The 25,461-nt window shown below is 37.2% G+C and overlaps 1 protein-coding gene across 1 annotated transcript in view; it reads left to right on the top strand.

Moving 5' to 3' along the window:
• LOC113056333 (AT-rich interactive domain-containing protein 5B-like) overlaps window positions 1-15,827 on the top strand; it is a 105,778-nt gene extending 89,951 nt beyond the window's left edge. The window contains exons 9-10 of the mRNA XM_026223013.1: window positions 7,270-7,459; window positions 12,270-15,827. Coding sequence (XP_026078798.1) covers window positions 7,270-7,459; window positions 12,270-14,354 — 2,275 coding nt within the window. The 3' untranslated portion in view covers window positions 14,355-15,827. The remainder of the gene's footprint in view (window positions 1-7,269; window positions 7,460-12,269) is intronic.
• Window positions 15,828-25,461: the final 9,634 nt, after the last annotated feature.

Below are 25,461 nucleotides of genomic sequence, written 5' to 3'. Positions count from 1 at the left end.
AACTGCATACAACATCAATAATCGTCAGCGTCTAATATTTGCCTTAGGTTTACTGTGATCAGGCGCACACTGGCAGGGTTTTCAGTTCCACCCTGGTCATGTGGTTGCGGTTAGGGGCTGCAGCAAATGAAGATGTAAGGCTGGCAAGAGCGAGCCCTCACGGTTCCCCTATTACATGCAGAAATGCCAGTTCTCCATGCAGGAAAACCCCACTGACCTCAGCACAGCTTCTTCCTGCATAATCCCACCAGCCACTGCTGCACAGGAAATTGCTAAACACAAACCGTAGATTACCAATTTCAACTGTGTCTTCTACACCCTGCTAGGAAATAACACACTGTTAGTTTTCATCAACTTCCAGTAAGAGTTATATAAGCTGGGCCTCCGGTACCATGGTCGCATTTACTCTTAACCCCACTTGATTTTTATAAACACCACTTTCCAGTGGCCCACGTCTCTTATGTGTAACACATCCCTGGGCAAGGGTGGCAGGAAAAACTGCACCACAGTGGAGCATAAATGCTGGTCTTTGTATAATTGTTGCGTTCTTTAAGTATGAATAATTTTAACGGTCCGCTTATTATTGTAATTAGTGTTATATAAGGATGGACGTGGGGGGGGGGGATGCTGAAACACAATCTTATTACCCACTCAGCAGTCTTCCCAACGGAGAGGAGAGCGTGCAGACAAGAGCGTACGAGCGCACCGTTGTGGTTTTCAGCAAGCTGTTATCTCTGTGATGATGCCCTTATCTGCCCACATTATACAGGAAGCTTTATTCTCCTCACGATCCGTGAAGCAATTATGCATCTGAGTCAATGACAAGAAGGCAGTTTGCACAGCAAAGTCACTTTGTGACATTTTTGTGGACAAATTAAAGTGTTCGAATTAAGTGCACCACTTTAAAAGGCTATAAAAAAGTACTTGTCTCTAAAAATGATGTTTTCGATGGCTTGGCGGTCTGTATGATTCTTTTGAACAGGCTCAAGGTGACACATAACACTGGTCTGGATTTCTAAAATAAATGATTCATTTGTTGAGGCAGTTTTTAAGTTGAACGTTAAAGTGCTATCTGGGGTAAGTACTCGGGCTCAAGGACACAGATTTTCTCCAACAGCTATTTTTGTCGCAAAAATGGAGCAGGATCTTTAACAAACATACTGCATATCACAGTTGTAAATCAAAGACTGGAGTTCGTTTTACAGGAAAATGCTATTTCAGTCATTTTGCTATAAATAAATCATTTAACTTTTTATAATTTTGCTTGCCGTTTCCTTGTAATTGTGAAAATTATTAGCAATTCCTAAGTGAATTTACTTCAATTTTTTTTTTTTTGTGTACTGACGATCTTTCCTCACGATTCCTCTTCTTACTTTAAGGACATTTTTTTTTCCAAACTCATTTCAGTCAATGTCTTTATGCTTATTTAACAGATAAAATTCACACTTCAGCTCACATGCAAGATATTCATGAATAAAATCATTTTATTTTAGCCAGATTGAGAAAATATGTAGCTGCAGCACATGTGAACCGTATATTAATGTTCCAGCCCTCATTTTCTTTCTCTGATGGAGATGTAAAAGGAAGCCTGTAATAGGGCCTCAGTTTAAGAGTGCTGGGTTTTGAATGGCATATGAATGTGACTATATGCTAAACTTAATCTGCAGGTGGTGATGAGTGAATTCCCAGCCTTCAAGTTCATATAAATAATCAGCTCCATCACAGAGCGGGCAGCTGAGACAGAGGCTTTGAGAGCACCTGAGCCCAGCCAAAGTCTGCAAAACATGTTGATCTTGCCTAAAAATGAACCGTTGCAGTCAGTGCGCTGAATAGAGGGACTAAAATAACTTCAGCAGAGCTTGTGATTACAGACAGCTCTTGAACTGTGGGCTGATTCATTTTCATGACTTTGCAGCTGCTCTAAAAGGGGATGCAAATGTTTTTTTATGGATGTTAAAATCTATCTACCTGCATTTCAAATTCATTAAGTATTTATTGAGCCAAAATATATTTACATTTTACAAAAAAATCCATGGAGAAAAAGCATGGTTCTGAGAGGAGTCCCATGTGAAGCTTTGGACAGTTGTAACGGACTGAGTAAAGTCTGACGGGGAGAAAAACTCAGCATGACACTTGTACATTACTGGCAGCGGTTCTGTTCTGTTAAACGCAGGTCTTTGTAGAAATGTTTGGAATGGGGACAGAAAGGGGGATGAGCCTCGTTTCCAGCCACATGAGGGGAAATAGTCCTGTAAATGAATCTCTCTTGTGGCACTTCAGGTTATTCTTTGTACTCCCACAGTGAGCACACGTTCAGACCATCAAGGAGGTTTTTGGTTCATTGCCCAGCGAAATGTATCCCACCACACCATTTGTGATAAAATGGTGCATTTGCTTTTTTCCATTTGTTTATTTTTATTTTGGAGGCCGGCCCAGTCAGTGGTCTTGATCTTTTCTTGCAAAACCTACTTCCTGTACTTGATGTGTTTTCTGTCTTGCAGCTTTTTGGGACTGCGTGTAATATTAATACTGAATGTATTATGAATATGGTGTATCATGTTTTCATTCACTGTCAAACGATATTTTATTCTTCACTACACCCAAGGTTACAGGGAATAATGCAGGACAAGCGTCAAAGGAAACAGTAAAAAGCAGCAGTTAGAATCTCTATATAAAAAAACTTTAATATATTTAAAAGGATTTTATGAAAATAATGAAATATATATATAGTGTTTCTTTAGCTCAATTGGTAGAGCAATGCGATATCAAGTGGAAGGTAGGGGTTTCGATTCCCCGGGAACACATGATAGGTAAAAATTGATGGCTTGAATGCACTGTAAGTCGCTTTGGATAAAAGTGTCTGCTACTGTTAATGCATACATTTTAATTTAAATTTATTCTTAAATAATTTAATAAAATATTAAATATTTTGTCCTTTTACATTGTATAAATAAACAAACTACAGAATTTGGATTTGTATATTCAGAACGTGAGTTTCAGCAAACTTATCAGCAAAAAGCAGCAGTAGGAATCCAAATTTATCAAAAAGTAAAATATTTACAATTATTTAATGAAATTAAATTCCAGGTATACCCATGTTAGATATTTTGTCTTTTAACATATATATTAAAATAAATGCACTAAATTTAGATTTTTTTTTTTAAGCAAAACATTTTCACATTTCACTTTTTCATGTTATGTGGTTTAGTGATAACAAAAAAGTTGCACTCTTTCCATGGGGGGTATGTGGTTATCAAATCTCAAAATGTATGAAATACAAACGTGTCATCCCAATTACCTGCAGAACCTTTTTTGTTTGCCTTAAAAAGAACTGATTGTGCATTAACAGTGCAAAAGACTGATCACATATTATTGACATTTAACAGTCCCTGTTTTATTTCATCAGTCACCTTAGGCTCTTATCATTTTAGTATCAGAGTCAACATTCTGATATCTATCCAGCCACAGTACCCTAAAGACTGGCAAGAAAAACCTTGAATACATAAGGATATCAAAATGACTACTAATGTCTGTGTACATGTATATCTGTATCCCAACCAATGTTGAAACTAAATCTCTGTGTTTGCTTAGCTCTATCTCTCTCTCTCATAAAGGGACATTTAATTGCATATTTCCTGTTCTTGGCATCGTGCCCTTTACCGGCTGCATGAAATGGAGTTATGCATCTGTCTATCTGCCAGCTGCTGAGCTCAATGAAAATAACAAAAAATTTAATCTCACAGACGCCCTCAACCTCTTAAAAACATTTTCCTTCTGAAGAAAAACTACACAGCCTAACTTGCAAGGAAAGATTTTCTACAGTTTTTTTCCCTCTGTGAACTGAAATGGGAAGGGAATGGTGACTTGTTATTCCCATAAATGGTCATGTGGTGAGAATAAGTGAGGATATTCGTCATAATTTATTCCCTGACATCTCACCTTGTATTTCCATTCTTATCTCAACTCAGCACTCAGACATACTGTAAATATAGGTAAATTAAAAGAGTAACATCTATATTAGGTAAATATAAAGTCTCCCTTTGCACGCGGTTTAAAACTGGGTCGTCATAAGTACAGCTTAAAGCTCACTAAGGAGTCTGTGGGGGTTTGAAATAAAAAAAGTCCTTTAGTTCCAGACGAGGGAGATTTCTGAGGATTAGCTGTGAACAAGATAAGTCATTGTGTGCATTATTATACCTCCACTATGTAAACATGAATTGAAACATTACAGTGGGAATCAGGTATTTGGCAGCTGCCTGCTATTTTGATTTGACTGCACGGACCGAGACATTTTCCACTTTTAGCAGCTGTAACATGTTTAAACTCTTTTGGTAATGGGATCTGAAGATGAATGTTCCCTCTGGGCTTCTGCTTAGATTTGCCACTGGCCAGCGGCCAAACCTCAGTCGGCATAGTTTTCCCGCACAGCCCTTGTCTGAGCGTGCTCAGTGCGTCCCGCCTCTGAGAGCCCCAAACATCCCGGCGTTGAGTAAACAAACGGCTACAAACTAAAGGAGATGAATCCCTCTTGAGATACCACCAGATCTTATTAAACAAGAATGAAGGGAGTGATAAAAAGGGAAATTTTAGACACAAAAGAAAATCAAAAAAAAAAAAAATCACAAACATTTGTTATGGAGCATTCTGTCGCTTTTAGCGGTCTCGATCATATTTATGTTTGACTTCGTCTACCGCGTCTTCATCGTGATGCACGAGATGTGAAATGTATTTGGATTAGGGCTGGTGTGGGATATATTTATGATTCCGCATGCCTCCAAGAGTTCCCAGCCAGACTCATTAATCACATCGGACACATTATAAAAACTTCAAGCTACAAGAGTAGAGAGGCAGATCATGTTGCTGTCTACCTCCATTCCCATTGCAATAACATTCTCAAGTAAATCATAATTTCATATCTACTGTCATCTTGGCTTTGATTTTAATAAGTCTTCACTCTTAGTTTTCTGGATGGTACGGATCTAATGGAATGTGGAGCATTATAGAAAAGGTACATTTTCATTAGGATTGTCCACAATTTTTTCCCCTATTTACCTCATTGTGTGTATTCACTCATGCAAGAGTTCATAGCTGGCCATTCCTTCAGCTACATGCATTTTTATGTCCAAGTAGCCGATACAGCCAAGTAACAATAACAGATTTTGGAAAATGTAATATATATATATATATATAATAAACATGCAAGAATTAAATAATGTTAACTAATGAAGCCCTAATGTAAAGTGTGAATGAACAATAAAGAATCAAAACTCTTTCAAACAATATCTAGGGCATGTTGTAGTCCAGATTAAAATGTAAAAAAAAAATTGAAAATTAATAGCCTATTAAGTCTTAATATTTAAGTATCTGGCGCTGAGAGGAACACCATAGCAAATCCACAGATATGAATGGCTAATTAAATTATTTAAATCAATTTTAGAAAGTAGAGCAGTTGCTTTATTTATGGGGTTTCCAGGGTAATGGCTGCATTTTCTGCAGTTTAGCGCCATCTGCTGTCAGAGAGTGAATGTGCTTTCATTCAGCGCATCTCAAGAGTCCCCCATGTGCTTCTCATGCATGCTTGTTAACATGTGAGCGGACACGCGTATTTCAAGCAGCATACAGCATTGTTGTGCATTTTGACCACTTGATGGGAAAAGTACTCTTTAAATGCATCCTAAATTATGAATAATTTTTTATGTATAATTATTCACTGTATTTAGCAGTCCCTCCAGAAAAACGCGATTATGCGATCGCTTGATTTAATGCATAATCATCCAAAGGCCGCATATTTATGCGGGGTCGCATTTTTTCAAATATGCCGCTCTTTTGCCGCATAAATTACCGATTGCAGAAAGCAAAATATGCGGGGCTAGCATGATTTCATAATCCCTGTATTTTCGTTGCAAAAAAACTCAAATTCTTAGCAGAACGTTGAAAAATGTTGCGTTTACTTCACACAAGTAAAGCCCCATTTTCCCCTATAACCATGGGAACCTTATGAAGTGACGTAATTACGTGATGTGAACATCATCTGCAAACCCTCCGGTGAAACTTGAAGCGCGCAAATCATTCTTATTTGCCAACAAAAAAAAGCGCAAAAGAACGCGCAAAGCAGTTTCCCGATTTGTTACATGACAGTGGAGCCAAATTATATTGCGACAACTTGCGAAAACTGCAGTTTGATGAAATAGCGAAAAAAAAGTGATTCCCCCAACACCCCCTTCTCACTAGGCTACTAACACTGTTGTAGTTTCATTCAGAAGTTGATGCAACTTTACAGTTGTAAGATTGCACTTTTTTGTTACAGAACAGTACCAAAAACTTACAGTAATTATATTAGTAGTAGGCTATGTAAAATAATTTACGTTGCAGTAAGAGATTGCAACTTAAATATTCTGTGATTTAGTATGCTCGCTTATCATAGGAAGTAATAAGAAATTACTCTTTACATTAAGGTAGTAGCCTATTGAGAAAAAGGTGTTGGGGGAATCACCTTTTTTTCTCTTTTTCATCAAACCGCAGTTTTTGCAAGTTCACGCAATTTTCATCGCATAAAATTGCAAAAATATCCCGCATATTCCATCGCATTTTTTAAGAAAGCGGGCCGCAAAATCAAGGATTTTTGCCCACAACAACCACAAAAAAAATCCAAGTTTTTCTGGAGGGACTGATTTAGAAGTGCCCACAATAACAATATTGTGCATATTCATTACCGTGATATATCGCATTACAGAATACCGGCACATCTACCACCACCTACGTATATCTCAAAAGGACCATTGACACCATCTATGGTCTCAACTGGTAGTGTCAATGGTCCATTTGAGACCATTTGATACTTTTATTGTATGTTTTAGGCGTGATTCCCATCCACTTACATTATAAGAGTGATAGCATGCTACGGTTTGACTTAAAAATCTTGGTTTGTGTTCTAGTCACCTACCCTGGGGTTAAGCAGATAAACATCAGATTTTCAATTTAAAAGAGAGTATATTTCGTACAAACCCATAGGGTTAAATGTGTCTGTATGAAGAAACAGTCATCTATGGTGAACAAAACCACATCTTCTGTAACAGTGAAGTGCACAGGAAGGAAACATGATGTCATGAGTCAATTTCAGTTTGTCTAGTATAACAGATAAAGCCTACAGGAAACAATGCTATTATTATTATTATTATTATTAACAGTTTGAAAAGACAGGAATTTTTTAAGTAGAAGTGCAATGATGAATCAGTCTAATTCTACTAACCTGTATCACTTCCTCCTCAGACTCATCCTACCCTATGAGAGGTTTACTAAAGGTGAGGAGGACAAACCCCTTCCGCCCGTCAAACCCCGCAAACAGGAAGCCAGTGCCCAGGAGGGTGTTGTAAAAACAAAAATGACGACCATGAAGCGGCCAAAGGACGAACAAAAACCTCAGAGTGAAAAGGACACTTCAGCTAAAATCCCAGAGCCGGTCAGTCTTTCATTGTGTCCTTGTAGCCTTTTTTGAAGCAACAAACAAACTTACAGCAAAAGTGACTAGCCCCAAAATAGGCCTTGCGTACATTACCCATTTGGAATAAAATAAAATATAATTTATAGAATCTCTTATGCTCATCAAGACTGTTAAAATATTATACAATTCAAAATAACTGTTTTCCATGTCTGTTTTCTGTTTAAATAAAAAAAAAAATATAGATCCCTATGATGGCTAATCTGAATGTTCATCATAATTACATCATTACACTATTGGCACTCAATTATTTATATATATATATATATATATATATATATATATATATATATATATATATATATATATATATATATATATATATAAGCATTTTAAAATATATTAAAATAGAAAACAGTATTTTGTTGATCAAATAAATAACTGCAGTCTTGGTAAGCATAAGAGAGCAAATTGTTCACCAGTAGTGTATATTCCTGTCCAGTGTGCTTGGTTTCTTAAGGCTGTCATAAAGCTCGGTGCAAAATAATAACACGGATACAATTCATGCCTGGTCCCTAAAAAGCTGGCGGGAAGAACAACCATGACAGACCACTTCAGGCTGGCTGCCTTTCCTCTCCTCAACAAATAAGCTGTCACAGACGTGTGAGAATAGCGCTGTCAGGAGCAGCTGGTTTTAACATAATTATTTGGGCTGATTTAGAAGCTCTGTCCGCTGCACTACAGCATGGAAATCAAATGCTATTTGTCTGCCTTACTGACTGCAGGCGATTTATACACTGTGCCCGTGTCTGTTATTTTCTGTGAATCTCTGGACTGCAGAGCACAAGGTTTCCCCCCAGTTCCATTTTCCATAAGCTCCCTTTGAGTTTTGTTCACAAATCAATTTGAAAGAGATTAATTGTGGGGGAAATCTTAACAGTGCTGCATTTTTTTTTACGGCAAGACATTTTGTGCACAGAGCGGTGGAAATGTTTTCCTATAACGTCTTAGAGACCAATGTGCACTGGGCCAATGCATGCCACAGTTTTGTTCTTATAGAAACCGTGTGCTTATTTTTATCCCTAAAAGCCAATAAATCCATGTTGATTTGCAAATGTCGCTCCAGTTAAGCATAAATATGAAAAAAGGAGAGCACGACCGTGGAAGGGAATGAAAATTGACTTATTATTTTCACATGAATAAGCAAATGATTACAGAGAAGATGAAAGGGCTGTTTGAAAATGTATCTCGAATTGTCAAATTTAGACACATTTCAAAGCCGTTATGTGATCGGTATTCATTTCTACTGCACATGAAATGACTAAGTTATGGTGTGGAAACAAAAAGGGCTGTAGTAGGTTATTTTCCAGCTGCATGCCTAGCTCATCTGTCTGGTATGTTGTGTAATTTGAAAGGCCTCTTCAGATAATTGATTGTACATTGTACAAGGCAGAAAATGAAAATGGAATTCTCTGTTTGAAGTAGAGCCGATATGACAAGACTGGAGCGCCGAAAAGAGGAAAAAACACTTAAAACAGAGTTATAGATCTCAGAGAGGAAATTAGGAGAGAGAGATGCTGGGAGTTGTCTCGGGGGCCAGCGTGTCAGTGGAGTATAATCAGGGCATGTACAAATATAGGCTAAGAATCAGAGCATTGTAAGTGGTGTTAAATCAGTCCGTCTTCAGGCACCAAATACAATCAAGGCTATTGAATAATGTGTGCTGAGCCAACGGGCGGTCATACCGTGTTACAGCTGGGTCATTTTTGCCTGCTAGTCACTGGCTGCTTGAGGCCCCAAAGCAATTTCTGTTAACTTGTACAAGTGTCCAAAGGCGACAGAGAGAGTGACCCCACAGGTCAAAGGTCTCCATCCAAACCATGCAAACGGCAGAAAGAGACTCATTCTCATTTGATCTTACTGAAAACCTCACAACTCAATACCAATTGTGCTATCTCAGTTAAAATTTTATACCATATTAATACCATATTTTTTTTCTTGAAATAAACATTAACAAATAAAATTTGGTATTAAAAAACTATTATATTATATTATATTATATTATAAGTAATATGATTTTATTATTTTATTTCAACTAGTTGCCAAAGCAACATTTCATTTACTTTAAATTGATGTAAAAAAAAAAAAAAAAAAAAAAAATACTAAAACTGAAAAATAACTATTAAAAATAAAAAGAATCCCTAAAACTTTATCTAAAATTACATTGAAAATGGAACATACAAAAATAAAATTAATAAAAAATAGTAGTAGTAGTACCACAGTAATACTAAAATAACGATGAAGATGTATAGCCTTTAATTATGTATTCTATAAAAATTATAATGATTATAATATTTAATAATAAGCATTGCTTAAGTTTGTTAAAGTAACTGTTCAAGATAGGAAAATAGTAATAGTAATAATGGGTACAGATAATAAAATAATAATAGAAGAAATTAATTACCAGCATAAAACAAAGAAAAAAAATACAAGCGATACAACAAATAAACATTTTGAAATAAGTAATAAAATCTATATGTATTTATATTATGGGTCTTCAATTTTACAGTATTAAAAGACATGAATATTGACCAGAGTTTGACACATTACACAGCGGCAGGTCTATTAGGGTCCATTTCTGCTGCAATACCTAATGCACAGTACTGGATCCAGTATTTTGTCTGTATATGTACATTCACTTAAACAGCCAACTCTGTATACATTAAAACCTAACCAAGCATTAAGGTCAAGAAGAGCATTTTACTATTCATGTGTGCAGCTGCTCTTCATATAATGCTTTTATTTTACTGTCAACTTGGTACAAAAGTACCATTAACATACACATTTAGGGCGCACACAGTATAAATTACCATAAAATGGTATCAGATAGTAGATCAAGGCAATCATGCTACTTTCAAGCCTACAAAAACAAGCTGGGACAAACTATTTGTCTCTGTGCAGTGTAATGTGATGTATGAACGTGCGATTATTCACATGTAGTTGCACATTCATCTGGGCTGAGTGAGGAAATAGAGTGAAAGAGATGAGCCAGCCTTTTATTTGACACCAGCTGATGTCAAACATCTGTGCATCTCTTCCTCCAACACTGATAATGAATGGATGGGCGGTGTACGCCTCTCCTCTGCACTATACTGTCACCACTCTGAAGTTCCGGAAAGCATCTGCTCATTAGAGACACGTGAAGTTTTTCCAAAGTGCTAAACTTGCATAATGCTCTGGATCATAGTGGATGGCAGCAGGTGTCGGCTGTCTCTTTTACGCAATCATGCTGACTCAGTTTTCTACTCTCATTTAAGCAGACTGCATTTAAAGGATTTTGGCATTGATTTGTTCAGCTCTGAAATGATGCAAATCTTACACAGCCTCATCTTTCATCTCATTTGTACAGAGAGAAGGGTTATTTGCATGGGGAATGCATTGAGGTATCAGCTTTAAGCCTACAGCTCAGCTCCTGGTGCACATAAGTGCAAGGTCATCTGTTGATGCACACAACATATGCGCGTCCTGAAATAGACTTTGATGTTGGCCATTTGTATGTAGATGCTGATCTCACAGCATTCTTCAGCAAGTTTGTGTGTAAGGTTTCTGCTGCAGTTATAAAGCTTTCTTAAACTCTTCAGAACATTAGAACATCTAGAACCAACATAAGTACCACCTAGCCACAAATTTCCTGCAAAATTCCTTTGCATGCAAAATTAAAGGGCAAGTATGTAATTTCTGCGCTACTAGTGTAACCAATTGCAAAAATAAAGCATATTTCAAGCAACCTTTGCCCACAACCCTACACTCATTACACCCTTAGGATTATTCTTTACCATATTTACCCTGTAAATAATTAAGTAAATTAGCATGATAATATTGTGTATTGGTTAGGACGATAAGTTTAAGGAGCATATCGCCCAACACATATAAATCATATTTATACCTAAATATCTTCTCTAAAGTTTTAGCCTGCTACAGTAGCCATGCTCCAAACTTTCACCAGGTTGAACTGGAAAGAGACTGATAGATCTGAAAGAACTGATCAAAATGTTCTGATGGTGCCTAGGATGCTCACTCGGTGTTTAAAATTTTTGAGAAGATATACCCATGGATGGCATACTGAAAGGTTACAATCCGAGATAACAAATTTTAAAGTCCAATTCAAACACATGAATAATAAATACATTTTCAAATTTGATCTCAAAATCTCTCCCATCTGTCTAAAAACAGTTCCTCGGTCTGACTGGTTATAATATCAATACCATCCTCGAAAGGGAATGCTGAATCATGTCAAAAGCAGACTACTAAACATTCATGAAATCAAGGACCTTGAAACTCACTTTGAGGTAAAAACTGAATAATTTCATGCCTTTTTGTCAGTCATCTCAGTTTTCACCCTTCTCTTTTTACCTATTCACATTCTGGACTGCAGAAGTGTAGGCTATGCATTAGAGCTATATTAGCTTGATATAACTAAAACTATTCAATTTTATTCCACACTGTTGTTTATGGTTCATTGAACAAGCATTAAAAATAGTTTAAACCCTTTCCAATAATAATCTGTCAAACTAATTGGGATTTGTAGAAACGTATCATTAAAATACAATAACCTGAAAAATGGACGTTTCATTATTTCATGGGTTTCAAAAAAAAAAAATAACACCAATTAAAAATCTACATCTTTAAAAGTTGTATCACCTATCACCTCGGTCACCACATATGACTTAACTAATGTGTTGGTGTAATTGTGCTAGCATGAGAAGCAATGTTTGCTTGTCCAATTTCTTTGTGTAATTCTGCCATTAAGTACATTTTTATGTGTCTGTAGGGGATGGAAGACACTGAACAGCTCCAGGAGAAGCTGTTAGAGAAGCAGGATAGCCAGCAGTACCAGGTTCTAACACAGAAGGACAGAGAAACAAACAGTCCTATTTCTGAAGATGAAGGCGTACAACTAGTGATCAAGGATGAAGATCAACCTGTGCTCCATAACACATACGAGCATGCTAATGGGAATGCGTTACCCTCACTTTCTCAAGATTGTGCACCACTCAAATCAGAGGATTGTGACGGATTTCCTGTTGCTGCCATGCCAATGCAACATGGTCAACCTCGCCCCAACTCTCACACACCGGAGCAGTGGCAGCATGGGATGCTGGAATACAAAGTGCCTCCGAGTGCCCTTATAAACATTGAACAGTCTAAGCCAAAAGAGGGCCAAAACCAGGTGGGTATGGTGCTACCCACCCTAAAGCAGAAACCCCTCACATCTCCAGAAATCCCACCTGAAAGGCCTGAGACCCCTAAAAAAGAAGAAATAGGCTTCAGTTTTAATCCCCTCCTCTACCCTAGGGGTAATCCTGGCATCATGTCCCCATTAGCTAAGAAGAAGATGCTGTCCCAAGTCAGTGGAACAGGAGGACTGCGTAATAATTACCCATACGGACCACCACCTCCATTAGTCAGTAGGAGGCTGTCCAGCAGTAGTACAGAAGGGTCATCTTCTGGACAGCAGAACTCCCAGGCTCCTTCCACTACAGAGACCAACATGGTGATCAAACGGCCATCAGTTATCCAGCATGCTCAAAGTTTCAAGTCCAGAGGTAGTGAGGACAGGAGGTCCTCAACAGAGCACTCTCAGAAAGAGGGGTGTAGTGAAGGAGATCCAATTCCTCAGCCACAGCCTACCCTGATAAGAGAGCCATACCTCATGAGGGCTGACCTCCATTCCAGCATAGAAAAATCTGCTGAGATGCCTCGTCCTGGCCTGGCTCCCAGCTTCCTGAGTGACTTTTATTCCTCACCTCACCTACACAATCTCAGCCGACAAACCGAGCACCACCTCAGCAAGGAGCAGATAAGCAAGTATCTTAGTGTAGACGTTTACCCTCGGGACTGTGAGACCACCCAGGGCTTTCCCCCAAGCCAGCATCCCGACAATGTGGGTTTGAATTACAGTGCTAGGCTTAATCAGAAAGAACAGGGACCTCCTCCAGAAAGGGTAACAGAGGAGCAACCAACTGATTTGAGTCTACCAAAATCCTCTCCGCACAAACTGCCTCTTTCCACATCCTCTCTCTGTGGCATCTCACACCCCACAATACAACAGGACATTAAAAACTCTTCTCTCTTTCAAGCAGGCAACAGTCAGAGCTCAAGCACAGATTACCATCCCAGGGCCTGTCGTGTTCCTCCTATGACTGTGTCCATGTCTAAAAAGGTCCTCGAATCTCACTCAAAAATTCTGGAGAAAGCACGTAATGGCAGAGGAGAAGAGTCCTTGGGATACAAGATCGATGATATGGCTCGGCCCATTCTGAGCACCAAAAGCAGCCCACAGAATATCTGCACGGCACGGCCACTGAAAAGGACCCTTGAGGATTTGGAGAACGGACCTTCGGAAAAGAAGATCCGGGCTGTGACGCCCTTGCACTGCTCAACACAAAGAGACGGCCCAGGGAAACCTAGGACACCAGAAGCTGTAAGTGAGTCCATGAAGCCTGCAGAACCTGCTCACACAGCGCACATCAACAGCTACACATCAGAGGGCCACAAGATCCCCTTGCACTCTCACCTGTTCCAAGGGCTGTATCCAGGGACATTTGTATCTCAGGTCCAGGACATGTGTGAAAGCTTGGGATCCCACGGTACCCCAAGTTACTCTCATCCACTGCAGTACTTGAAGAATCAGGCTGTTCTGTCACCACTCATGCCCCCCTTCGCTATTCATTCCTTAATGATGCAAAGACAGTTCCTGGCTGCCAATCCCTCCCACATTTACAGGCACCAAGTGGGCACCTCATACGGGGACATTCTGCACCCTGGCCTCTACCCCATATCAGCCCTTCACCCCCAGCCAGCTTTCAGTCCCCCTCAACTCTCTTCAGTGCACCCCAGCACTAAACTTTCCTAGGTGACTTAGTCTGATATTCCCTGGCCGGACCCGCCCAGCCCATGCTTAACTCAAACTTGATGCTCCCCAGAAATTCCTATCAAGCATGGTCACAATATGCACCCAACGAATAGCAGTGTTTTATAAACATTTTAACATGGGAGCAGTTATTTCTGTTATTTACCTTCTTGCCACTCAAGTTTATGATTTGCACATTTCTTTGAACAGGGGCCAACTGGGCTAATATTGGCTTGTTCTCAACGCACTGTTTGAAAGTGTTAGTTGGCTTGTTCGAAGACATGTTGCCTTGGCACATGTGTCCAAGTCGAGATGGGCAAGATGTCCATGGAGGCATCCAAAGGAAAGTCAAGTGGCAAATCAGTGCAATGCAACAGTGCTATTTCAGTCTATTTTGAGAGCTCTTTTATCTGAAACACTATGATACGATAATGCAAGAGCTGCCTGGGTAAATGTTTGACCTTTTCACATTACTCTTTGACTGTAAGTTTTTTGTTGCTGTTGTTGTTATTTTAAAAAAATGTAACAGTGTGGTAGTTTTATATGTTTATTTTTCAATCATACAAGGGTTAAGCAATGAAATATCACATTTGATAAAGTCACAAAAAAAGAGACCCGAGTATTGCAGTTTGGCGTGTTACACGGTTACATGTAAATAAAACAAACTAAGCTTTCCTTGAAGGAATCTTAAATGTCAGTGATACAATGTGAGGTAGGCTTCACAAGCTTCTTTGACCACAGTCTGCTGGCCTCCTTTTCAGCTACTCACACCCAGCCAAACTCGCTTCTGATCACCAGAGCAATGTGGAATGTGTTTGTCAAATGTAGGACTGAGGTGCTTGTACATAACCTTCACAAACTGAACACATTTTGTATCATGTTCACTCGCTACTGTAATTTCTGACTGCTCTGAACTGTGGAGCTAAAGAGTGATTTTGGATGGTGAGAGGATAATGCAGGACTACTTAAGTGTCAGAAAGTGAGTTTTGTATTTGCTGGTGTAAACTTGCTTACTCAGAGGACTTTTTATCAGGAGATAAACTACATTTGTGGAAAACACATTTTAGGAGCACTTAGAAAAGCCCACACAGGCTTTTCCATCCATTTCTGTTTAAGGTTTGCTAACAGTTAAACTTTTAGATATTGTTTGAACTTTAGGTCTGTAAATGCTGGCAGCATTCAAATTTGCGTCTGTATTAAATGAAGTGTAACACTTGCCAGAAAAGAGTTTTTAATTATAAAAGCATGATTTCTTTGCACAAAAGATTTTGGGAAAGTACCAAGAACATCTGAAAAGCAACTCAGTACTCCAAGGGGTAATCAATTATATTTTTCTTAGTCCTTTTTTTTTTTTTTGATGTATTAGTAGTAGAAACTAAACTTCAAGAAATGTATTTACTCCAACAACGTTTGGAGTAACACTCAAGGTTGCTATGTAACATTTTGTAATGAGTAATAAACAGTTTTATAACTTAATAGAACAGTTCATCCACGTATGTTTTCATAATATGTTCCAAGATACTCTATATCTAATAGAAATACTAGCTACCTTAAAGGGATACTTCACCCAAAAATGAACATGTTGTCATCATTTACTTAACTTCATGGTATTCCAACCTTTGTTTTACATATAATGAAAGTCAATAGGGTCCACTGTTTCATTGTACTGACAAAAACAGCTGTATTTTACAATTAGTGTTTCACAGAGGATACGATGTCATACAATTTGTTATAATACAAAGTAAATGATGACAGAATTAAAATTTTGGGGTGAACTGTCCCTTTAAACTTTCATTGTATAGGATTCAAAATATCTAATTTTGTGTTTCACAGAATGTTTTTACACATTATTCAACTTTGGGCTTAAATGGTGATTAAAAATTAAATTTTAGGCTGAACTACTCCTTTAAATGAACACAATCACTAAGCCTATTTCTCTGCCCTACTTTACATACTTTATGCCGTAACCACTGGCAAGAGGAATAAAGTGCAGCATACTGCATATTACTATAGATTATAATGAGTTTAAAGAGATAGTTCACTTTCAAATTAAATTTTGGTATGTTTTAGCTTACCTCAAGGGCATCCAAGATGTAGGTGTCTTTGTTTCCGCAGTAGTTTCCATTTTGATATTTTTAGGTCAAACCGCTCTTGTCTGTGACTCATGTAATGCAGGTCTATGGTCAGCACCTCAAAGAGCAAGCACAGAGAAGTACAAATTAAACAATTCCCCATCGTAAGTACACATTGATGACCTAAGACATGAAAACGATCGGTTTGTGTGAGAAAACGAACAGTATTTATATCGTTTTTACCTTTTGTACACAACCACGTCCAAGTGATCTGAGGGCACGCGTGCTTCCTGATGTGTGACGTGTGCGCAAGCGCGGAAAACACCGGAAGTGATCTCTCGCGCATGTACGTCACTCATTGTTTACTGTTTACCACACGATATGCCACCAATCTGCACTGTCTTAAATATAATGCAGTAATTGTAATTAATTAATTGGTTTATAATGCACCCTATAATCGTTGCGATAATAATAAAAATACAACACATTACTCACTCTATTGACAGCGTACCATTGGGTCCCTCTGGCATTGGACGTCGCCTCCAGTTTATACATGGCAAACTAAACACAACATGCAAAACGCTGCGGCTCAACAGCGGAGAAAACTCAGGATCTTCAGTCAGGCAGGTGTGTGATGCGATACTGTCAATGTCCTCGTCGTCGTCTTGTAGTTGTGGCATTGCTATGTTCCGTTCGTGACAACATATTCTCTCCACTTCTGTTGGCATCTCACAACATTTGCTACAAGAACACCACCAATTTCGAAGAGATCTCTGTATCTCTGAGGCTTGAAGACATGCTGCTGCTGCGAATGCTTCCTCCATCGCTCTGAGTTCTTGATCTGTGTATTCTGGTACAAATAAATATGGTTGTGAAAAAAAATTCACCGTTGTCTGTTGATATATTGAAATCGTCTTCATTGCGATGTCCTGTATGTCTAAATACATTGAGAACTTCATAGTGAAAGGTGACACTTCCGAAATCTCTGTGTAAACCATAGACAGTAAGTGTAAACAATGAGTGACGTACACGCACGAGAGATCACTTCCGGCGCTTGCGCAGACTAAGCCAGAGCGCGCACGCACGTCACACACCAGGAAGCACGCGCACCCTCAGATCACTTGGACGTGGTTGTGTACAAAAGGTAAAAACTCTATAAATACTGTTCGTTTTCTTACACAAACTGCTTGTTTCGTGTCTTAGGTCATCAATGTGTACTTACGATGGGGAATTGATTAATTTAGACTTCTCTGTGCTTGCTCTTTGAGGTGCTGACCATAGACCTGCATTATATGAGTCACAGACAAGAGCGGTTTGACCTAAAAATATCAAAATGGAAACTACTGCGGAAACAAAGACACCTACATCTTGGATGCCCTTGAGGTAAGCTAAAACGTAACAAAATTTTTCTCTTTAAGAAACATAAATTGTTATACAGTACATGTATTGACAAAAAAAAAATTAATTAATGTTTATCTATAATACCACAGCCATGTAGAGAATTTCACACTTCCCTACAGTACTCTAGCACTAATGAATAGGCACTGTACTAGGACACATCTGCTCTAGTTTACCCTATTCATTATAATTGTAATGAGCACTGGGAATTTTGTGGCCCCGTAATTAGACTGTTTGTCAAGTGCACTTAAAGTGTCTCTTTCAGTGTAAAGATTGTCACAGCCAGTTGTACAATGGAGGTTAGAGTTCAAACTTGACTGTTCAGAAATCTGGCCTAAATGTTTTAGCTGCTACAGGAATGCAGAGTTGCCACCGTGCTGCAAGGTTAAACACTGGTCCATTTAAAGGCATTGCCACTGTGTTTTGCCCCAAGATATGTATATATGTACATGCTATGGTTAAAATGGCAGCAGTGGAACGAAGTATCCACTGTATAGTTAACAACTTTATAATTCATTAAGTGTTTTAATAGGTGGCATTATAATAGTTTACTTGTCCCACAGCTGGGCTCTGCTTACAAAAGAGTCATACAATTAATACCATCAAGTTGACCGTGGCACAGCAAAACTTTCTGTACCACTTAAAACACTTACTAATAAATATTTTTAAGGCGAGCAAGCTCACATGAAAACAACTGCACTTCATAAAGATATAAAATCCATTCCAAGTGTTTTCCAAGCTATAATACCCCCTCTAGTGGTTGAATTAAATATATGGTGAAAAAGGCAACAATATAATTACAAACTGCTGTGTGGAAATTTGGCTTTGTGGAGCCCAGAAAACTTCTCAACATCCTTTTAAATCTAAATTATAATATTTGTGAGCACATCATGCTGGTGACATGTAAAGTTTTTGTTAAATGACCAACTTCTGTTTTGGAAATGTAGTTTAGAATTTGGTCATGAGGAGGGAAAAAGAAAGCATGATTATAAGAACAGCACTGGTCCCCACAGCCCCAAACCTCCACGTGAGACAAAGTGCCATTAAGTGTTTCTCAGACTCAGACAAGGTCGCCTATTGACTCAGAAGGAAAGGGCATCTGACGCCATCTCTGTTTCCTGCCTTTGAATGTTTCTGTGATTAAAATACACATTTGGTGCAAAATGTGGAAAGCCTTGACTGTACCGCAAATTGTTTCCACACTGGAACATTTACATTTATATACACGTCCTGTTGAACTGCAAATAACTCAATACATTTATTTTTTGATTGTCTGTTTGTACCCAACCTTAAAAAAGAAAGAAATAGCTGACAGCTGACTTTTAACAATTTTCATTTGTTTTACATTACAGTTTGAAGTTAATGTTACAACAAATAATTGTTCTTATTTTTTACTCCAGAGGCTTTATAAAATTGAACATCTTTTTGAAATGCTTCACTTAATCTAATCAGAGAGAGAGTTCACAATCTGAAATGTGCTGGTTTCCCATCCACCTCAAGTGCTAACTCGAGAAGCTTCAGTCTACACAACTGAACCATTACACTCCTTCAAACCATTAAAACCCAAATAAATCCTTTAAAATAAAACCTTTGCACATAAACCAATGTACACATAAATCACACATGAAGTCAAAATGACTTGTGCATGGTCAGACTCAACAGTAAAAAATTAAAAGCAAGTGCACAGAGGGAGAGAATGTGTACAGTAGAATGTAAAATAAGAATTCAGTAATCAAAGAATGATCAGTTATATTTTGTAAAGCACCACTTAGCTTGAGCAGAGCGCTCCCTGCCTGCCAAATGAGAACACTGTCAAAAGCATTTAAAGCATTAACCTAAAGCTAAACGGCTATTCGTTAAAGAATATTATTTTTGCAGTATGTTTTACATTGCTTAAATTAAAAATAAGCACAGTGCACCTGTTGACTGACAGCCATTTAAATTGAAAGAAAAAAAATTATTACACAGATCCGTGGTTCCCAACTTATTTAGCCCCATCAAGTGCAAGCCTTGACAAAACCTGTTATACAAAACGTGATCCAATCACTGCCTCTGTTATACCTCTGCAATTGAGGGTATGAGTTCATTTGTCACAACTGACTGTGACTGTATTGACACAGGACTAAAATTTGTGCCATATCAGTATTTAAACAACCCAATGGACAATAACTACAGTGCTGTACAGAGTGGAGGCAGTTCATTGTTTGCCTGTCCTGATGGCACAGCTGTTTGTGTGCTCTACCCTCAGCAACTGTGCTCTGGTAATCTGCTTGCCTGTGCACAATACAGCCAACTATTCATCTGTTCTGCCCACTAAAAATACACTGCTTCACTTTGTGCATGTGCTTCATGTCTTGGTTTTATTTATTTATTTATTTTATAATATATTCATAATTTATGGTTTTGTTAAACTTTATTTAGTCGCATGTAGCTAATATGGATGAGTGTAACAATTTTTTTAGATTCGATTTTGGAGTTTCCATAATTTGGAGTTAGCTATACTGTTGACGGATTCAGTCAATAAACTATTAATTAAGTTATTGACTGCCCAATATCTAACCTTCTCAAAGTAACCCAAAATATACTTCTAAGGGTATTTAACCATCATATTTCAATGGAAGACACCATGTGCCGTAAGTGTTATAATCAGACAGTGAAATATTGTGTTTATGGGAAATAGAACGCTATGGAAAGTGTATATTAGAGAAATTAATAAATGTCCTAGAACAGAACCTTGGGTAACCTCATATAGGTAATTGAGGCCTAGGCAAAGGTGTTAACAGGCAATATTCTAGTTTTAAGATTGTTCATAATATGAATTAATTTTTTTATTGAGTCCATAAAAATAGCATGAGTATGTAAAAAATAGCACTGCGACTTAGCAAAACTACAAAGGTAGAACGAATAATCATATTACAGTAACACTTTAAAACAAGGTTCTATTTGTTAACATGAGCTGATATGAACGAACAATGAACAGTAGTATTTTTATCAGCTAATGATAACAAAGATTAATAAATGTAGCATGAGTATGTAAAAAGCAGCACTGCAACTTAGCAAAACTACAAAGGTAGAACTAATAATCATATTACAGTAACACTTTAAAATAAGTTTGTATTTGTTAATATGAGCTGATATGAACTAACAATGAACAGTAGTATTTTTATCAGCTAATGATAACAAAGATTAATAAATGCTATATTTGCTAGTTGTTAATCTTAGTTATTAACTTTTTGTAAAGTGTTACCCAAATTACAATAACAATATATCAATGGACTTTATGCGGTATCTCTATGGGCCTCATATTATTACGATAATTTTTTGTCTACACTGAACATGCTCTCCAAAATTATTAAATTATATTACCAACCTATGTTGGGGCTGCTTTTGAAATACTCTATTCTCAATCCATTGGTTTGGCTTATGAAAGAAACTACTTATGAATCTGTTCATAAGAGTTTTCCAAATATTGACTCAGATCAACCACAGGAAAACCACCAGTCAAAAAGTCACCAAAGGAAAAATAACCTCTTTGTAAATGCTCATGTGTTTTGCACAAAATGCTGAAAATTTAGAAGATAACTAAAAAAAAGAATTTTAATTTTCCTTTTTATAACCCCTTAATTGTCACTCACATTTTTGAGTGTAGACATGAAAATCCAAACGTATATTTTTAGAATTCATGAATGTAAACATTTTGTAACATGATTTTGATGTACTACTTTCATGGTAATGCAATGTCTGATTTTAAAATGGTTTCATTTTATCTATAATTTCTGATGATTCCTAAAGTGTGATAGATAAAAAAAGCTACGAAAAGCTTTTTTTTTTTACACAGGTCAGAAGTCCTGTTATGATGTAGATTTTTGAGGTATACTCTCATCATAAATTAATCTATTACTTTTCCTACATAATTTTTTTTAACAAAAAACTGTGCTAAAATATCTATTTAGGAGTCTATTTACTCCCGTCGTGATTTGTTTTGAAATATGAATCATAATGTTGAGTTCATCAGATTAATCAAGGCCATTAAGGCCTATTTTAATATGAACTCATAATATGCCTGTATAGTCATTCCCAACCATCCTTGCTCTTTTGTTCTTCAAGGGATTGTTTTGACATATTTTGATTATAATCTGATTTAGATTATTAGATTAGTGATACATTATTGCTCTCAATTTCCCTTATTTCTTAAGGACGTGCACTGTTAATGCAACAGTAGTTAATCATCTACAATAATGCTGATATTCACCCAAAAGTCAGTCTCAGCAGTGAAAATGGATTAGCCTTCTGGCAAAAACACTAAAATTCATATTTTAAAACATCTTTCAATAAAAAAATAAAATAGAATATATCATGAAGGCAAAATAAAGCAGTGTGTTTAATTTTAACAGTCTTGAATCAAACAAAAGCTGCATGATTGATGCTGGTAAAATATTTATCCATAAAAGAAACAATTCTGCACAGCTGGGCATGTACTGTAGTGAGCCAGCAGTTTCAACCTTGGTTCAAAGTCAAAGCATTAAATGCTCTATACCCAGCTGCTGAAATGTGGCTCTGCTGGAAGATGTATGTGTGTAGAAAGTCTCCCTTTATACTGCTAATTTCTGAAAAGCAGAATCTTTATAAGCCAGTGACCATGCCAGATCTACCAAAACACTTCTTACTTTGACAGAAGACACAACATAAATCGAAAATGCTATAAACATGTAACATGGTTGCACCTCCATCATTTGAACCACATTGGTTCAACAACATAGGACATTAATAACCTCACATGCAGTTGGTGGATTAATAACCCAATAACTGATTCAAGATATCCAAGATGCCACTGTAAAGAACATGACACCTAAAGACTACTACACTGTTTTTTTTTTTACTTGTTATTTTCTCGTTGGGTTCGGGTTTCCTCTTACGCCATGTACTCCAGGGTTCCATTACACATTTATGCACAGGCACACTCTTCAAAAGTGTTGACACTAAAATATATAGTTTGAAACAGATTCACATTCAAATGGAATGCATTGCGTGTTAGCTTGCTTGATAGATTGAATCCACATGTCATACTAAAAGATTACTATGCTTCTTACCACAAATCGAGAGCTGTAGTTCCAACCACGTAAGGTCGCAATGTTTTTAGCAAATGTTCGTTTGAACAGTGGTTTCAGGAAACAATGAATCGTTGAACTTTTTCCGTGTTTCCACTTCAAACTTTCACATTTAATTCAGTGTATAACTTGCTGTTTCTTTGTAAATAATTATTTGTGAAATTTGCTGGCAAATTCTGTGTCAAAATTGTTTCTACAAAAAATTTTCCCCAGCATTTTAAAACGATTTCTGAAGGATCATGTGGCATTGCAGACTGTAGTAATGGCTGCTGAAAATTTAGCTTTGCCATCACAGAAATAAATTACATTTTAAAATATATTGAAATAGAAAACAGTTCATTTAAATTATAATATTATTTCACAGTATTGCTGCATTTTTTTATCAAATTAATGCAGCCTCAGTGAGCATGTGACACTTCTTTCAAAAACATAAGTAGTAATGCATGTTACACTGAAAATGACAGTATAACTACAGTTCATTTTCTATGCAATTAGAATAGATTAGTTGCTTCATACGAGTTCTGAATTTGCGGCCTTCTAGAACGGGGCATGGACATGGGAGCAGAATGACTACAGAGCTGTTCTGAATCATTAGGGAAAAGCCTAGGGGAGGACGAACTGAACAGGCCAGAGGGAGACGGTCAGAGGCAGAGCTAGATTAATGGCGCTGACTCGGAGGAGGCTCAGGTACAGTGAGGAGTAATTAAACAAGCTTTAGGAGATGCATTCACCAGTGTGTGTCTTACCTGCCGATTCACGATCCATCGTCAGTCTACCTCATAAGAGAAATGACACCAGGAGCAATGACTTCCTGCAAACCTGCCTGCGTGAGGGGAAAGAAGATTGATGTATATAATCACCAAATAAATACAGTGAGATCTGCCAAATGAAACATCACCCTCTCATCTCATCTAAAAAAAAAGAAATTAGGTAATAGAGGCTTTTTGGGGGTTAACCCAAAGGTTACATTATTTCTAATAAATAATAATAACAAAATACAACTTGAAAAGATTTATACACATTTAAACAAGTGCTAGGGACGTTATTTTGAAACTGTATCAACAGTTTTAACCCATAAAGCTTCTAGGAAGCAATATATTTCAAATTATAATACCATGTGATTTACATATTTTATAGATATATTTTATCAGAAGGGTTTTTCATTGCAAGAAAATTAATACTGTAGCTGAAAGCAGCGTTCAGGCAATTTTTGTTGTGTGAATCATATGTGAATGTAAATGTTTAATTTGTCATTTAGTAATAGCCTCTATCAAAATAATTATAATAATACAAAACATGATTTAATTCAAACAGCAAACGTCCAATGTGCAGCACTGCTTTCCAATCAATAAATACATTGTTTTTGATTGCATTTTGGATTGAATTTAACTGATTTGATATTATTATGGTTATTAAAGTTGAATAAAAAACGTTAAAACTGATTCCAGAAAATTCTGAATTTGTGTGGGGGGCAGATAAAGCAGATTTCATAGGGGCCTAACTAGTAGTGTTCTTCTTTATTTAAGAAGACTCAGTGCAATGCAGATCAAAAGCCTATTGAATATTGTCTGACTTCCTTTCCTGACGGTGCCATTGATTTTTAAACAGTGCTGTACTGTCAAACAGAACAGAAGACGTGAACTTTGGTTTTGATCATGATTCCCTTGACATCCTTTAACCCTGCTCCCTTACATCCTGTCTTTCTCTTTCTTAAATAGCCCCACTTTCTCCCACTCTATTTTAAAATACAGAAATTATTCTTCAAAGTGGTACTACACACATTGCATTTCTGATATTCCAAATGCTCACTCATTATTATATCAAAGAAAATTTGGGGTTATATTTGGGCAATTTTCCTACTTTGTACCATGCTTGTAAAGTATGAATTCAAGTAAATATTATTTCTATAGTGCCTTATATTTATTTACTTGTGGCACAGATCTAATTAAACGTCAAAGAATTTATTATTCACATGAATAAATCATAATCAGGACTCCAGCTTTTGATGTTTACTGGGGTTTTCAGGGCATTCTAGATCTGCACTCTGGTAGAATTTAATCTATAGCCAATGAAATCACCCCTCCTCAATTAAAACTCTTTCCTGTTTTGTTTTGCTGAGCTGATATTCCTAAAAGAGACTGGTATGGACTGGATTGGTATAGATGTCCTAACAGGGAAAACCAGGGTGATATAAATGCTATTTTAAGTAAAAGGTCAAGTGAAGCACGTTAATCTAATCCTTTCAGCCATAGCACAACAGGAATATACAGCAGTTTAACTCACTCACGCGACTCTATTCAGACAAACGGTAAGTACTGCAAGTGTAACATTGCTTTTTACAGTTCCGTAAACAGTAAGTCAATATTGAGTAACTTACATTTTAGACACAATATTGCCCTTTACTTTTTCCTCCTCTTGACGGAAATACTGCCAAACAACGCGACAGCAGAACCGTTGCAACACAATAGTGTTTGAATCTTGAATGATTCAGTGATTTGATGAATCGGTTGAGTGAATGATTCACATGGTTCA

This window comes from Carassius auratus, chromosome 37, assembly GCF_003368295.1.
Source record: "Carassius auratus strain Wakin chromosome 37, ASM336829v1, whole genome shotgun sequence".
Lineage (NCBI taxonomy): Eukaryota > Metazoa > Chordata > Actinopteri > Cypriniformes > Cyprinidae > Carassius > Carassius auratus.
This window is presented reverse-complemented; position numbering and strand designations above follow the sequence as displayed.